The 16,179-nt window shown below is 31.9% G+C and overlaps 4 protein-coding genes and 1 non-coding gene across 5 annotated transcripts; 1 reads left to right on the top strand and 4 right to left on the bottom strand.

The window, feature by feature from the left end:
* Positions 1-305: 305 nt before the first annotated feature.
* Positions 306-991, top strand: UBC12 (NEDD8-conjugating protein UBC12; the record flags this gene model as incomplete). The annotated part of the gene is made up of 2 exons (XM_004180685.1): positions 306-308; positions 410-991. 2 exons carry the CDS (start codon positions 306-308, stop codon positions 989-991), a joined length of 585 nt encoding a protein of 194 aa, XP_004180733.1.
* A 1,470-nt stretch (positions 992-2,461) lies between these two features.
* Positions 2,462-6,646, bottom strand: TBLA0E01560 (uncharacterized protein; the record flags this gene model as incomplete). Its single annotated transcript, XM_004180684.1, has 1 exon — positions 2,462-6,646. One exon carries the CDS (start codon positions 6,644-6,646, stop codon positions 2,462-2,464), a length of 4,185 nt encoding a protein of 1,394 aa, XP_004180732.1.
* Positions 6,647-8,296: 1,650 nt separating this feature from the next.
* CDC3 (septin CDC3) lies at positions 8,297-9,691 on the bottom strand (the record flags this gene model as incomplete). The annotated part of the gene is made up of 1 exon (XM_004180683.1): positions 8,297-9,691. The coding sequence occupies one exon, from the start codon at positions 9,689-9,691 to the stop codon at positions 8,297-8,299; it is 1,395 nt and encodes a 464-aa protein (XP_004180731.1).
* A 1,750-nt stretch (positions 9,692-11,441) lies between these two features.
* On the bottom strand, positions 11,442-12,755 carry TBLA0E01540 (uncharacterized protein; the record flags this gene model as incomplete). Its single annotated transcript, XM_004180682.1, has 1 exon — positions 11,442-12,755. One exon carries the CDS (start codon positions 12,753-12,755, stop codon positions 11,442-11,444), a length of 1,314 nt encoding a protein of 437 aa, XP_004180730.1.
* A 1,978-nt stretch (positions 12,756-14,733) lies between these two features.
* TBLA0Etrna2H lies at positions 14,734-14,805 on the bottom strand. Its single transcript has one exon. It is a non-coding gene; the product is annotated as a tRNA-His (tRNA).
* Between the last annotated feature and the right edge of the window lie 1,374 nt (positions 14,806-16,179).

Below are 16,179 nucleotides of genomic sequence, written 5' to 3'. Positions count from 1 at the left end.
CGCGGTGGATCAAACTAATACAGATAATTGAACCATGTTTTTCCGAAAATTGATGTTTAATTTTGCCAAGCGAAGTTTTTCCGTTCTAGTTATTTTGTAACCAGTTAATCTATTCATCATCCATAGAGTAAATGTTTTTGAAAAAAATAAAAAAAACAATAAAATTAAAAAAAAATATGAAACGCCCATTTATTGGTTCTAAGAGAGTTTCGTATCGTTCTATTACCGTATTTCGATAAACATAGCACTACCTACCCCCCCTCCCGCCACTCTCCTCACTTTGCATTAATAAGCAATTATATAAGATGGTATGTAATACACTACTGTAAGCATGTGAATTTATTGTTTTGGTTTGGTTTACTGACAAAGATAATATAGAATTGATTTTCTAATGGTTTATTATGTATAGTTAAAATTACGTCAACTACAAAAGCGAAAACAGCAAGAGCAAGAACAAGAGAAGCAACAACAGATCAACAATAATCTTTCAAACACTGTCCTATCGCCTGCTCAAATAAGATTGCAGCATGATTTGGAAGAACTAGACTTGCCCAGCACGATAAACGTTCGTATCAAATCGCCTATAGAATTCCCGGCAGAATCACCAGAATTATTGATTACGATTCATCCCGATGAAGGTATCTATAAAGACGGATATTTCCCCTTCTCGATGGTTTTCAAAGATAGTTATCCAATCGAACCGCCCGTAGTGAAATTCTTGAAGAAAATTTATCATCCAAATATCGATTTGAATGGTAAGATTTGTTTGAATATCCTACGAGAAGATTGGTCTCCAGTCTTGGATTTACAAAGTATCATAATAGGGTTGATGTTCCTATTCTTGGAACCAAACCCAAGAGACCCCTTGAATTTGAAAGCCGGTGAATTATTGAAAGAAAATAAGCAGGAGTTTATCGATATAGTTCGTTTAACCATGAGAGGCACAACTCACGAAGGTTATCGTTACGATAACGTAATGCATACATTATAAATATATCTCTACCTAAGGTATATAGTAACACTTTCGATCCAATAATGATTAACAATTTTTTTTTTGATTCATAAATAAGACACATAGGCCATATACGTAGATGCATAAATTGTAATTAGAGAGTACGTACATACGTATACCTATATACCAAAAAAGAAGGTTTAGAAAACATAGACCTATATGTACACACCCAGGTGGTACGGGTCCCTTGTTTGTAAAAGAATGTATATGGATGTGTATATTGAGCAAGTGCACTGTGATTAATTCATTTAATATTCATTAGAGCAGGGGCATAACGAAGCAGCAGCTTCTGAGAGGTTTATTAGGTTTCTGTTTTGCTTTGTTTTTTGTTGTTGTTTTTTTAATGTTTATGCTTTAGTGTAACCTCCAACAGATTCTACTTCACCATCACTGTTGATTGTTGGTGTGAAATTAGCAACACGCACAATAGTAGTCTTGTGAAGAGTTCTTATGCATTGGTTTCTAGCCACAGGTGCTGTTAAAAATCTTTTGCAAGCTGGGTTCATCAAGGTTTTGGATAGCATATTTTGAGAAAATTTGTATAGGAATTTTGTTGTTGTCTTTGTAACAAGTGAGAAGAGTCTTGTTTACTTCTTTCTTATAAAAGCAAAATGTAAATACCACACAAACTGACAAGATCAAGGTCCGCAACTTTGAAAATATTCATCACCTTTTATACTTTTCCAATCTCTATTTGTCCATTGTCTGTTTAGCGTTACTATATTACCAGTTATAAATTTATGTGACTCAATTAATAAGCCTGCTCATTGCATTGTATTCAACTTTACGATCGTAATTAATCTCGTATTGTATAGCCTTGTTTTAAAACCAATTTTTTTTTTTTACTAAAATCAATGCATATATTTGCCTCTTTGAAAGGAAATTTTTATTGCATCAGGCCACGTTATGACAAAAAAATAAAAAAATCATTACCTGAATTATACATTTCATTATCTTACCATTTCCCTTTTTTTTATGGGTCCGGAAGCGCTATTTTTGTTGTTCCGTTACGTTAAGTTTCCCCCACATGTAAATACATTATCGAGAGGAAAAAATATCATGCGGATAAACGGAGATTAGAAAAGCTAGCACAAATGGAATTGATGGTTAAAGGGCCAAGTGAAGTAAGCACGAATGGAAATCTTCGTTGCAAAATAGCTCTGTGAGGTAGGAGATTAGCAATCTAATGAGCTATCAGAACTCTTAATAAAATGGCTCTCTATTAAAAAGATAAGAGATGAATTAATGGGACACGTTGGGTAGGGGGTTCGCGTTACGACAGATAAGATTTATTATTATCTATTTAAAAAAATGTAAAACAAAAAAAAAATGAAAAAAAGCACACACATATACATACACACACAAAAAAAATGAAGCCCCACAAATATTTACATATTGATATTAGATATTAATTATTAAGCAATTAAACGAAGATGTAATTCTTGCTTCTTATTCCACTTTACTAAATAACCTTGAAGTTTGCTTCTTTCTGCCAAACCGTAAGATTGTACCATTACGCTCACTGCTAGTGTTGTTAGTGTGATGACGACTTACTTTCTCATTGGGCTCTACTTTCGAAGTGGTCTTCTCTCTAGGTTCGATTTCCAATGATAATTCATATTGCTTATCAATATGGGGTATATCTAGCATAGATGATTCAATATATGAGGTGATATCAATAGATTTTTTTAGATCATATGCCAATTCTTGAAACTTCTGTATAGATAATAGAATATTTGCTATTCTAGCTCTCTTACAAAAATTTATTACTGTAGTTCCATGGTGAAGATATAAAGGATTACCAGCAAAAGTAAAAGTTAAGTCTGATAAAAAGACACCAAAGAATGGAATGCAAGGAACATTTGACACAGATTGTAATAATTTTCTATAATTAATAAAATTCTTAGTGGAATCCATTAAACGATTTAAAGATGCTAACGAGTCTCTCACATATTGTGGAATTATGTCCCATGTTTTCTTCAAACGAAAGATAGGAGATGAATATAATGCAGATATGATTGCTGTCATGGATGAAAAATTCTTCAATTCTCTACAAAATTGAGCAACAGTGACAAAAAACTGAATTATACGTCCTCTTTTCTTAATATCATGAGTACTTACAATTGAGTATGACACATAATTAGTTAGAAGATTTGAATTTGCTATGAAGTTGGTTATGTGCTCCGAACCGCCCAGAGATCCAAATTTGTTGTTCCATATTCTATCTAAACATTCAAAAGGTGTGATCTTTAAGAATAATTCTTGTTCAATAATAGTTATTTGTGTAGCATAAAGATACGGATCAACATCCAATAATTTGATTTTTTTAAGCCTGAAAAGTGTGGTAGTGTTTGCATGAGCACCAGGTTCTAGCTTTTCTTTAATAGCACTGTCTATCGATAATGACTTTTCATTATGAACTCTACTATTAATTGTGGTGATTGAAGCCTTGCCCGAATCAGATGGCACACAAGAATCAAAGGATGACCTAGATGAATTTTCAGATGAATTATTTGGTTTTTCCTGCAACTTTCTTTTCATTATGATGGTTTTAATGAGTTTTAATAACTCCCGGGATTCAGGTATAGATTCAGAAATTGCAAAGTTTACAAAATTTAACAATGCAGAAATGCCTGTTTCAAAATAAGTAGGAGTCCAATATTTTGAAAGAAAAAGAAGCATAATATGTATAACATTTTTTTTGATAGGTGTTAATTTTTGTTCCATCCATATATTATATTCTTCATATGTTAGACCTTCAGGTGGGGATAAATTATAACGATAAATTAATGTGTAAAAAAATTCCATCGTGGTTAGCATACTACGAAAAGTTAATAAAAATATTTGAACGAATTCATCATCTATGCCATGATGTGATGTTAAAAATTCAATAAGTGCATCCTTTGTACCACCTCTAATTTTTCCATTTTGATATAATTCTAATTCAGTTATATGATCCGAACGTAGAAACCATGGCATATTCATTTCTCGTAAAGCATATTTGTTATTTTCTTCATATTTCAACTGGCTATCTTCGTTACTGTTAGAAGCACTAGAAACATCAATCTTAGTATTATTAGTCTTCTTACTTTTGTTATTATTATATTCTTGTTTTTCTTCTTCACATACAGTAGTAATGTTTAATTGAAGTTGTTCTTCGTTCCTTAATATCTCTGTTATGATATTATTTTTCATCATTCTTGCTAGATAATTTAGTAAGTTTTCTCTTTCTTCAATAAGTTGTTCGATAATAATACATGAAATATTCACTAACTCCAAATACCGTTCAAATGTGTACTTTATTTCTGATGAGGTGTTAAAAAAGCTAATGTCATTAATTTCAACGTCTTGTAACTTTAAGTAATCATACAATCGCCATGAACTTCTTTCATATTTGGGTATTAAACTTTGAGGTAATGAAGGTATAGTATCCTCAGATGGATGAATGCTAATAGGATCTGGAAAATCATCACGTTTCATAGACTTAAAAACAAATGGATCGCTTAAGGAGAGAGATTGAGATGTCAGGATTAAACGAGTAAAAATATCATGTAACGCTTGCTTTGAATCAAAGAAATCTGTCAGTATTGGTGAAATTGATGCCATGTAATGTTTTAAGAAATCCTCAGTCTCGAGATCTAAGTTAGAAAATTCTGCTTTTTCTGAAGCAGAAAATTCCTGTTTATTTATCAGTCTTTTAATAATAACAAAAACAGACAAATCAACATTTTCTAATATGTCTAATATTTGAATATTAGATGTAATCTCATCATAAATGGTCGAGGTAATTTCTAAATTTTTTCTTTTAGAAGTTGGGCCTTTAAAGGAATTTTGGCGTGAACTATTATATTTACTTAGGGTTAAGGAAATTCTATCAGAACAATTTTGTAATAAACGAAGTGTCTCGAGATTTAGAGGATAGTGATCTACCTTTAGAGGTCTTCTTAATCTAGTAATATTCTTATTTTGCATCAAAAACAACTTTTTTGAAGGAGAAGCAAATGATGACAGCAATACTTTCATCCTATTGTTTTTCATTTCAGATGATGAATCAGTTGGAATTGTATTGTTTGTAGAAAGACTGCTTGTAATGCTATGCATATTAGGTTCATTAGTAGAAACAAATGGATTTGACCATGAGCCACCATTAAATGAATTTTTGAAAAATCTGGGATATATTTGTGGTAAAATATCAGTATTTTCAGTTAAAGGAGAGTTTGGATTAGTAAATGTTGTGTTAGATCTAATGATATGATAAATTGAACTGATAATTGTTTGTAAGTTCTTAAAGTCGGTATCTATCCGATCTGATAAACTACTAATGAAAGGATCTTGAAACAAATCAGAATTGAAAAAAAGAGAAGAAGAAATTGTTATTTTGGAGAGTAATAAGATAATTTTCTTTAGATGTCGTTTGATATCTAGCTTAAGAGTGGGATGCGATGGGTAAGAATTATAATAATAGTAATGGGAAGCTAGGTGAATATATGTTGCGTATGTTGATAATTTAGATAATGCTTTGAAAAATTCTTTGGGGTTATTTTGAGAAAACAGAAGCCATGACTTTTTACAATAAAAAATTGAAGAATCACGCAAGGCTGTCCATGTAACAATATCCGACGAATGGAAGTAAAAAAGGTCTTTTGGTAGTACTTGTGTATTTTGGTTTTCTTCCCCACTTTGTGTGATTATTGAACAGGACATTATACGTTGAGGAGCACTAGAGGATGTAGAAGATCCAGATCCAGAGTTGTTTCCAGCTACAGCAGTATTTTTGTTTCCGCTTCGTAAAAAAGATGATAATATAGGTTGTTTCTTGGATGTGGTAGGCAAAATATTAGTAGGCCTGGTTAATGTATTGTTGCTATTTGGATTGTCAGAGTTAGTATTAGTGGAAGAGCTATTCTGAGGTAGACCTAGGGTATCATTAAATGATGGAGGATCAGTTTTTAAAGTGCCAGCCTGATTGAATGACACCAAAGGTAATTGGTCGCAGAAAACACCTAGATCTTGATTATAGTAAATAAGTTTATCTGATGCTGGTGAAAGAATAGGAGTCCATACTAAAGATGAAGATAATGCTGAATTTTTTTCCGATATAAGTTGCTTAATAGCTTCCAGTGAGTATATTTTTTCATTTGTCGGCGATGGCGGAATAGCTTTATTTATGGTTATAGTCTTACTTTTGTCTGAATTAGAATTTGATACAGAATGTGATATAGAGTAAGATTTGGGATCTAGAAAATCATCTCGTCTTATGCTATCTTCAGCTCTTTTAGCAGGAGTATTCTGTTTATTCTGAGATATTGATACTGAAGATGATCTTAAGGAATTATGTGACGAATATATTTTGTTTGTTGATGTAGATTTTCTTCTAGACGTCTTAGGTATAGGCTTAGTATAATTGGCCGGAAACCAACCTCTTATTATTTTCTGAGTTGATCCTGATTTTGGTGAGAAAGAACCAGATTGTGTACCAGCCACTAGCTGGACTCCATCCCACCATCCATTGGAATTTTTTTCTATTACATATATAATCGACCCCGATTGTAGAGGTAGCATATTGGAGCTAGTAGGTGTGAAATTATGAATCACTACCACTATATCAATGGGTCGTAGTTGAGTAGTAGACATATTTGTGTATTATACTGGAAAGTAACTATTTTTGTACTGTGACGTATTTTGTATTCCTTATGGTATGTTACTGCATTAAAAGAATATCACAATGAAGAATGAAGAACGCTTCAAAATTCTTGTAAGTAGCCCTCCAGTTATTGCTCTATAAAGATGGCTTTACCAGAAAGTCAATGATAATATAACCACTCCTTTTAATAAAAAAATTAGTAGGTCTGTATTGTAAAATAAACTACCTTAAATCACTTACCTCACCTTTTCTTCGAGTCGTTTTTTTCCTGTTCTCCAGTATTTTCGATCAAGTCGATATTTTTGCTTTTCATCTACATATCCTAATGAAGACAATACTGAAATAGTCCACGATTTTGAGGAAATGAAAAATGGTCCGGATCGGAAAATTATGCGAGATGGAAGCTATTTCCGTCGGATATTTTCTTAGAACGGAAGCACTTAAAAGGCAAACAGCCATAGTAAAAGAGAGGGCCAATCTAATATTATTATATTGACTACAGTGTTTGCTTTTACTATAGTAACAATTCCTTCCTTGTATTGTACAATGTTTTGGAAAGTATTGTGGTGTGTAGCGGAAACTCAATTACTCAAGAACAAAAATATAAAGAAGTATAAAAAAGTGTAATAATTTATAGCATTGTGTCCTTAAGCATGTGCTTAGTTAATAAGAGATATAAAAATATTTTTAGTACTAAATCTTAGATATCTGTTGGGGTTGAAACTCTGAAGTTTCAAATTGAGTTGGAGAAAACGGCAGCTACTGAGTTTTTCGAAGTACTAAAAGATATATGTCGTGCGGTGTTCAAAAGTAGCTTATGACTGTGAAAAAAAATTTATCTTGGTTGTTTATACCCCACCTTTTAAACTTATAAAGGAAAGCTGAAGCTAAATCTAGAATATTATTGCTTACCATGTGAATGTATGGATTGCTGCATTATACCAAAGTGTGTGATGTAGTGTGGTAGGGGATAGAGGGATAAAGGAAAGCTTTCTGCATAATATTTAAATATGTCTTGCCCTATACTATTTGTATTCTATTTGTTTGTTATTATATCTTAAAATTGTATTTATTGTTAGTTTAACTTTTTTTAAAAAAGAAAATTTTTGTAAATTCTTTAAGAATATAATAATAATAATAATAATAATAATAATAATAATAATAATAATAATAATAATAATAATAATAATAATATATATAATAATATATATAATAATACATATATATATATATATTTGTATATGTGTATGTATAGTAGTATTTTGGTGGAAGTGAGGTTAATAAACAGCTTGAGTTGATAAAAATAAAGTTAGTGCTATGTTAAAAATAAATGGTAAAAATAAATGCACATTGTACTTTGTTCAGTAAGAGTTCTGCAGTGACAAAACTATTTAGTTATAAAATTGGCTTGTTATGTAAGAGCTTAAAGAGAATAAAAACAAAGAAAAATAAAAATTAATAAAAAATTATTACATTATTGTTGAAACAATCAGCATGTATTTGTTTGATTTCCAGTAATAAATATTTAAGCAGCGGATATTCAAATACTGTAACTAGAACCCAATAATAAAAAACAATTGATAAAAGCACAAATATTCCGGAGTAATATCAAGCAAGATATGATCCGTAAAGTTTATTTATCAGCGTAAAAAGCCTTTCTTCTTAGATTGTACTGGAGAATTAGATACTTGATTTGCCAAAGACATTTCTAATTGATGCTTCTTTTCCTCGAGAGCCTTTAATTGTTTAGTTAATTTATCTTTCATCTCTTTGTGTCTTTGGAATAATTCAGATTCAGATTTTTGTAATTTCTTTTCTTTTTCTGATACTTTTTGTTGGAAAACAGTCTTCATTTCGGTCTCTAATTTAGCTAGCTTGGCTTCGTGTAATTTTTTATCTTCTAGTTCCTTTAATTCTGGGTCATATTCTCTAAAGACAGAATTATCTTGTTTAATACCTAGACTCTTTAATTTATTAGATCTATAATTTTCATATAAAACTGTGTTTGTCTTTTCACGTAACTCTTCCATGAAATTTTTAATTAATACATCACGCAAAAATACAAAATCACAGTGTTGTGGATTATCAACTTCAATTATACCCCATGGATATGAACGGGATCTTGTACCTTGCTCTCCACCGACAATAGCATAAGGAATTAAATCATATAATTGTTCTGTCATTGCAATACTTTCGGAATCATCGACAGCATAAGTTGGTGGTTTAAAGTATTCTATGTTATTTTCTAATAGTTGTTGTTTAATTACATTCTTAAATTCAAAAATTTCATTGTCATCTAGAATATCAGATTTAGAAATAATTGGTATTAAATTACATTTTGTGTGAATCATTTCCATAAATTTCAAATCTAAAGCCTTTAAATTATGACCTGTAGGTTCAATAAAGTATAAACAGGCATGTATTCTATTATCTTCGTGGATAATATTCGATCTATCGATTTTATTTTCAGAATCTAAATATTGATCAAATCTGGAATTAATTTCATCAATAATGGGTTCCCATGAATTAGTATTATCAATGAAATCACCAAATCCTGGAGCTTCAATGACGGTTAAGTTTAATTCAACCCCATTTTCTTCGATTGTAGTAGATATGGTATCGATTTTAACTCTGTCATTGTCTTCTTCTTCTTCTTCATTAGATACAAAATCATCTTCACCAATTTCTGATTGGTGTAAATCATAGATATCCTTGTTAAATAATGTATTAATTAATGTAGATTTACCTAACCCTGACTGGCCTACGCATAATAAGTTGAAGTTAAAACCTCTTCTAATAGATTTTCTGTGCCATTGCTTTGGTAAATTGGCAAACCCGACATATGTATTAATATCTCTGTGGATGATTTTAACCTCTTGATGTGGTGGTACAACACGAGCTGGTGCTGCAATTGGTGCGGGAGCACCATCTATGTCCATTGGAGAAGTATGTGTGGTTGAGTTATGATCAGAAGAATGGCGACGATCGTTAGCTGAATTTCCGGTAGAGCCCGATGAATTTGATAAATTATCCATTTTGTAGTAGAGATCTCGAGTAATTAGTTATTTTTATAAAATTGGAATCTCTTAGAATTTATGATTGTCTTCGTATACTACTGTTCTTTTCGTAACTTTTTAGATGAGAATTTCTTTAAGCAATTAGTTTGTGTTTGCGGTCAAACAACAAACGGAACGAAAACTAGTAGCAAAGGGGAAATTGAATCTGTTACCCCGTGCTATATCACGTGATTTTAAAAGTATGCGTCAAAAACTATCAGTAATATAGGACAGTTTCAGATATCGTGTATTAAATAGATTTTACAGTAGCTCTATAACTAATTCTATAAAAATTTTAAAAAAAACTGGAATGTTTTATTCGCCAACCTCACGAATAGGAAATGATTTTAAGTCAATTGAACTAATTATATTTCCTAAAGCAACAAACCTATCACATGATTAATATACAAATAAGGAAAATTAATTACACGCCTTTTATACTTTTTTTTCACTGTACCAAAAATATTATTTAAGACAATCAAACTTTGATTCTATCAACTCTTATTTTTAGCTTTCTAGAATTAATCTAAGAAGTACAATATAATGATATTTTATATCTGCTGTCGCTTCCTAAAGTAAAGAACCAATAAATGTAAAAATAAACGTTACTCAATAGTAGTAACTGATATATCTAATAATAGCTTCTAAGTTGTAAGAATTAGCAGGTTATCAGTTGCCTTCTGAATAGTTAAATTTATCTTTATTGTGCATAATATTTGTAGCTTTGATAACTTCATTTAAGTTTTTATTGAAATTTAAGCCTTATTAAGAGTTAAATATTCAAGGTATTTAAAGATTTCTCGAGTCTTCTGGACGATTAATAAATTTTAATCTTAGTCAAATTTTTTAAATAGTGGTATACTTTTTGGGAAGTAATATGCTAGTTCATCTAGGTAATATTCTTCTGTGAAGGAGAATAGGAAATACGATAACGTCATTTTCATTTCTATATTGAAGTCCAACAGATATAGATATTAGTTGTATCAAACTTTTCAAAGAAATGTCATAAGTATGATTTAAATTTCAAAAGCTTTCTATTTACTAGTAATAACCCATTGATAGCATATTTTGTAATTACAATTTATGAAAAGTATGAAAGTTTTAAAAGTACACCGAAATAAGATTGTTAAAGAATAAACATTTGCATTCTTCTTCTTATATAAATAGAATAGAGAATAAACCTCAAAAGTAACTCTACTATAATACCTCTTCTTATAAATTTTTATAGACTTTTCCTAATTCGATTTATCTAATAGAGTTAATTAAAGTCTTGGCTAAACAAATTTACTCGGCCAAATAGTTTATGTAAGCAATACTAAAATATCTAGCTGAAGACATCTCTTCCCAGGAGGTTCTTAGCCCGAAACTCTATCCTCACCTTTTAATAAATCAGAAAATGCATTGTTAGTATTCTTCTACTCAGAATTCGTTATGTAAGCTCAATTGAGGATCATTATAATCCATGTTACACTACTCTTCACAGATTCATACCATCACACGATCCATGATTCCCACATGAAATGGTATAATCTTAATTACCTGTAAGTAAATAAGAATTTATATTCTTGAATATGTATAATAAGGGATATTGAGACTATAAACATTGTTAAAAAAAAAAAAAAATAGAAAAAACTCTAGAAAAAATGCATCATATTAAAGAAAAAATAAGATAAAAGAAATTTCAACAGAAATGGGCGTAATGTGCGTAAAGAAAATGAACTAATGTTACTCATAATTTATTACCATTATGGAACTTTTCACCGGCATAAATGGCTTTGCTACCCAATTCTCTTTCAATCCTTAACAATTGATTGTATTTGGACAATCTTTCGGATCTGGCAGTAGCACCTGATTTGATTTGACCACATCTTAAACCAACGACTAAATCGGCAATGAAGACATCTTCAGTTTCACCAGATCTGTGAGAAACCTTAACACCCCATCCAGCAGCGTAGGCTTCAGCGGCAGCCTTCAAGGACTCAGTAATAGTACCGATTTGATTAATCTTTAATAGCAAACAGTCAGCAGTCTTCTTTTCAATAGCAGTTGCAATTCTGGCTGGATTTGTAACGGTTAAATCATCAGCAACAATTTGAACACCAGCTCTTGGGAAGTAATTAGTCCAGGACTCCCAGTCATCTTCAGCAAATGGATCTTCAATAGAAATAATTGGGTATTTTTGACATAATGAGTGGTACAGATCACCTAATTGTTTACCTGTTAATACTTGTGCTGGATCCTTAGTAGTTGTCTTGAAACCTAAATCGTACTTATCATCTTTGAAGAATTCAGAAGAAGCAGGGTCTAAAGCAATCTTTATCTTACCAGTGTATCCAGCAGCATCAATAGCTTTAACAATTAAATCCAAGGCTTGTTCTGGGTTTTCAATATCTGGAGCAATACCACCTTCATCACCAACATTACCGGCAGAAGAACCAAAAGTCTTTTTAGCCAAACTCTTCAATTGATGGTAAGTTTCTGAACCGATTCTTAAGGCCTCCTCGAAAGATTTAGCACCAGTTGGAACGATCATGAACTCTTGTAAAGCTAGAGCACCACCAGCATGTACACCACCGTTTAAGACGTTGAAACATGGAACTGGTAATACAAAAGTAGAGGTCTTTTGGCCAGCTAATTCAGCAATATGAGTATATAGTGGAATATTTTTTTCAGCGGCAGCTGCTCTTGCAACAGACATGGAGACGGCCAAGATGGCGTTAGCACCCAACTTAGATTTGTTTGGAGTACCGTCTAATTTCAACAAGAAATCATCAACAGCCTTTTGATCTTTAACATCCAAATTAGCCTTAATTAAAGCAGGAGCAACAACTTTGTTGACATTGTCAACTGCAGTCAAAACACCCTTACCTAACCATTTAGATTTATCATCATCACGTAATTCTAAACTTTCATGGATACCAGTAGAAGCACCAGATGGGACAATTGAACGGAAAGTACCTTTTTCAGTTGTCAAGTCTACTTCAACGGTTGGGTTACCTCTTGAATCATAGACGTAGTTAGCGACGATTTTAGAAATGGCCATTTTAAAGGGGGTAAATTGTGTTAAGTTAATAAGTTTTGTTGATATTGTAGCTGCTTTGATCTTTATTGATAAACTTCTACCTTTGAAAAGTAGATTGTTGTTTAATTAAAGAATTAAAAAGTATATTTTGCTTGATGTATTGTAAAAATAAAAAGAAAAAAAGAAAGTTTTCGAAACAAAACAGCTAAAAGCTATCACAATATGTTAAAGTTAAAATCTTGGGACATTTATATACCAAATAAAAAAAAGAAAAATTGAAAAAGATTAAGAAATTGTATTATATGAAACCGTCTAAGCAAAACTTTCCTTTTCGTAGTTTTAGTGGTATCCCTTAACCAATCAATAATTGAGCCTTACAATCGAGTACAGGAAGAGCAATATAAATTTAATATTAAAAGTGTGTAATCTCAATAAATGAATAGTTCAATTGTGCAATCTCCAATATACGTATTGCCATTTTGAAGGGGAAAAAAAGGTATCAGGCTCAAGTAAAGCATCACCAGTGTATAGAGATGAAGGAAAAAAACATTCTATAGTACTACGATACTATGGATAGAAACCTAAGACAAGATTATAACCCCTTATTGAACGTTTACGTTTTTTCTATTCCTGGTATATGTGGAATGAGGGATACCGATTATAACAGGGCCTTCATACTAAAATCAATATTATTAAGGCAAACACCTAATATATAAGAATTGGAAGCTTTTTGAACCAGAACTCAAACACAGATGTCTATTTAATCTAGTAACGCACAGTTCTGTGTGTGTGTGTGGCAGTATACATGTGTACATAAGTACATGAGCAAATATATAGGTGCAGCTTTTTAGGAGTGCATACCACCACCTCATGCTGCTGGAAACCATCAAAAGATGGATCAAGCGGTCCGTCAACAAAGCATTGTTTTCAAACAGTAAAAAAGCACCCTAATGTTATAAATGTTTGAGAAGTATACAAATTTCTCTCCGGTCATACCACCACAAAATACCAGTAACAAGTAACAAAGATGATTGGTTAGTCTCATCTTTATATATCTACTTACCTGATTCGTATTAGTGATTATGAAATGTAGAGAAAGTATCGACTACAACTATTGTTAAGAGGGGAATTCTATCCTATGTAGTCTTCCAATTAGGGGGGTCTTCCACTACAGAATTAGGGGCGGGCACAGTTATCTTTCTGCACGTTTCATTCCCGTAAGGATCACCTCGCAATTACAGGATCTTGCAGAGTTCGCTGCAGAGCTTTATCTCGATGGGGCCCGGGAAATGCCCAATCGGGCTGAGCTAACTCTTCAAAGATGAAGCCGCACCTGACACGGAGTTGCCGGACACGGCGCAACCTTTGTAACAGATATCCTTTGAGAATACATAGAGACTATACGTACGTAGCATAACCAAGCATAGTAGTCCTCTTGAGTCACGTAACAAGCTGGAGCATATAAGAAATACCCATTTTTAGGGCAACAGGTGTATCGCGAAAATGTCGGAAAGTAGCTCCTAAACTTTCTAAGACTCTCCCCTGTTATGGAGCTAATATTTACCTTTAATCCTGTTGACAGTGTACAGTTTTGTTGACGCGTACTAGAGGCTGTGACGTCTCGTGTCAAGAGAGGCAACCACAGTGATAAATTAATATTCGCCGTGTTTGTATATTTTGCTTGGCCTGGTATGATGGCAATTATATTGTATTAAACTTTAAAAAGCATGGCCTATTAATTCTAGCAATTTGGCCAAATTGGTTATTTTTATAAACGGTTTTATTATCAAAAATAGCACATACACGCTTTGTTCACGTAACCTCAGAGTTCTAAAATATATGATTTCTCAAGTTTGAATTTGGTGGATTAAATTGTCAAATGAATGTGTTCAGCCTAGTTTGGAAAATATTCATGATATATAAAGTTTAAATCAGTGCAAGTATGAGTTGATAAAAATTGTGTCACGTGATTCGTATCAGATTGGGAAGCAAAAAGTAATGCCATCTCCTAGAATCGAACCAGGGTTTCATCGGCCACAACGATGTGTACTAACCACTATACTAAGATGGCTACTTATTTGTGTCACATCATAAATGACACTCCCATCACTTACAAAGCTTTTCATTATGTGAAACTATATTAAATGAGAAGAACTAAGCTATTACTTTTGTCACACATCTATATTCAAACAATTCATTTCTTATTTATTTCTTTTCTTTTGTTGGTAGCCTTTGTCAGCAAAGTAATGTCGAGTAGCTGGGGTATAGGAAAATAAGAAAAGTGTTATATTAACAGGAATAGAGTTTTAATACTACGAAAGTTAAAAGAAGATTTAACAATAAGAAAAGAAAGTGTTAGAATGATGTATAAGCTTAAAACTAAAAGAAATAAGTCCATATTAATCAACTAAGTTAGATTTAATTGCAGTTGTGCAAAGATAGTAAAAAATTCTTAACAGTAAGTCAACATAAACATAACTTCCATTTAAGAAATTGATCATTAAAAGAATACTCTGGAAGATAAATGTTAATAGAAGTGTGCTGGAATATGATTATATCATTTTTTATTAAGTGGTAAAATACTTTTTATCACCTGACTTATTGTTTAAAATGTGTTTTTCTGTTTATATCAAAAAACACTATTTAAGAAATATATTCATTTTAATTATATTATTTACTATATATATCTAAATAAAGTAATCGTCTTTACATCTTAAACACTGTATAACAATGTCTAACTCTCTTGAATCCCAGTAATACTGTATAGAGAAGGACCAAGCGGAGATATAATAATCTTGTGTAATACACCCTGTAACTACTGATCTCAGTGCCCTCTGAGCTCTGAAATATCATCCTCGTCCTGTCAGTCTCATATTACAACATGTTTTGTTGTAGACGAGATTGATCGTATACTCATCTACAAGTTGCTATAGAAATTATGCACAACACTGAGCAACTGCTAATTGCATACCTGAGAATATCAGTTCGATGAATAATCTCTACTAGTTAGCCAGCATTACTCAAACTGTGCACTCCTACACTTGTAAGTGAGTTTATAGACAAACCAATTAAAGTAAAATGGAAAAGCTGGCGTTGACCTTTGAAAAGTATTTAAAGGCCAACTTTTCAGACTTAAGACATAAATTTATAGTTCTTATATATAGTTATTTAGTTTAAAAAGAACAACAATTATATTCGTAAGTTCGAAGGATTAACTGGTATTAAGTTAATAGAGTGTTAAGTTAAGTTTTGGTAGTTACTCTTTAAGTGTATCGTACTCCTAAGTTGGTTTACAACATTGTTGTATTCCAACAAGTACTAACGTATCAAACAGGACACGTAACCTATGTACTGAAGTCCAATCTCGGAATAACATGTCCAGTTGGCATGATGCTATCATGCCAGTCCAACTTGTATATAAACTCGTCTTATTCCCATTAATGTT

The sequence above is a fragment of the Henningerozyma blattae genome, chromosome 5 (assembly GCF_000315915.1).
Source record: "Henningerozyma blattae CBS 6284 chromosome 5, complete genome".
In the NCBI taxonomy this organism is placed as follows: Eukaryota; Fungi; Ascomycota; class Saccharomycetes; order Saccharomycetales; family Saccharomycetaceae; genus Henningerozyma; species Henningerozyma blattae.
Note: the sequence above shows the minus strand (reverse complement) of the source record. Positions and strands in the feature narration are given on the sequence as shown.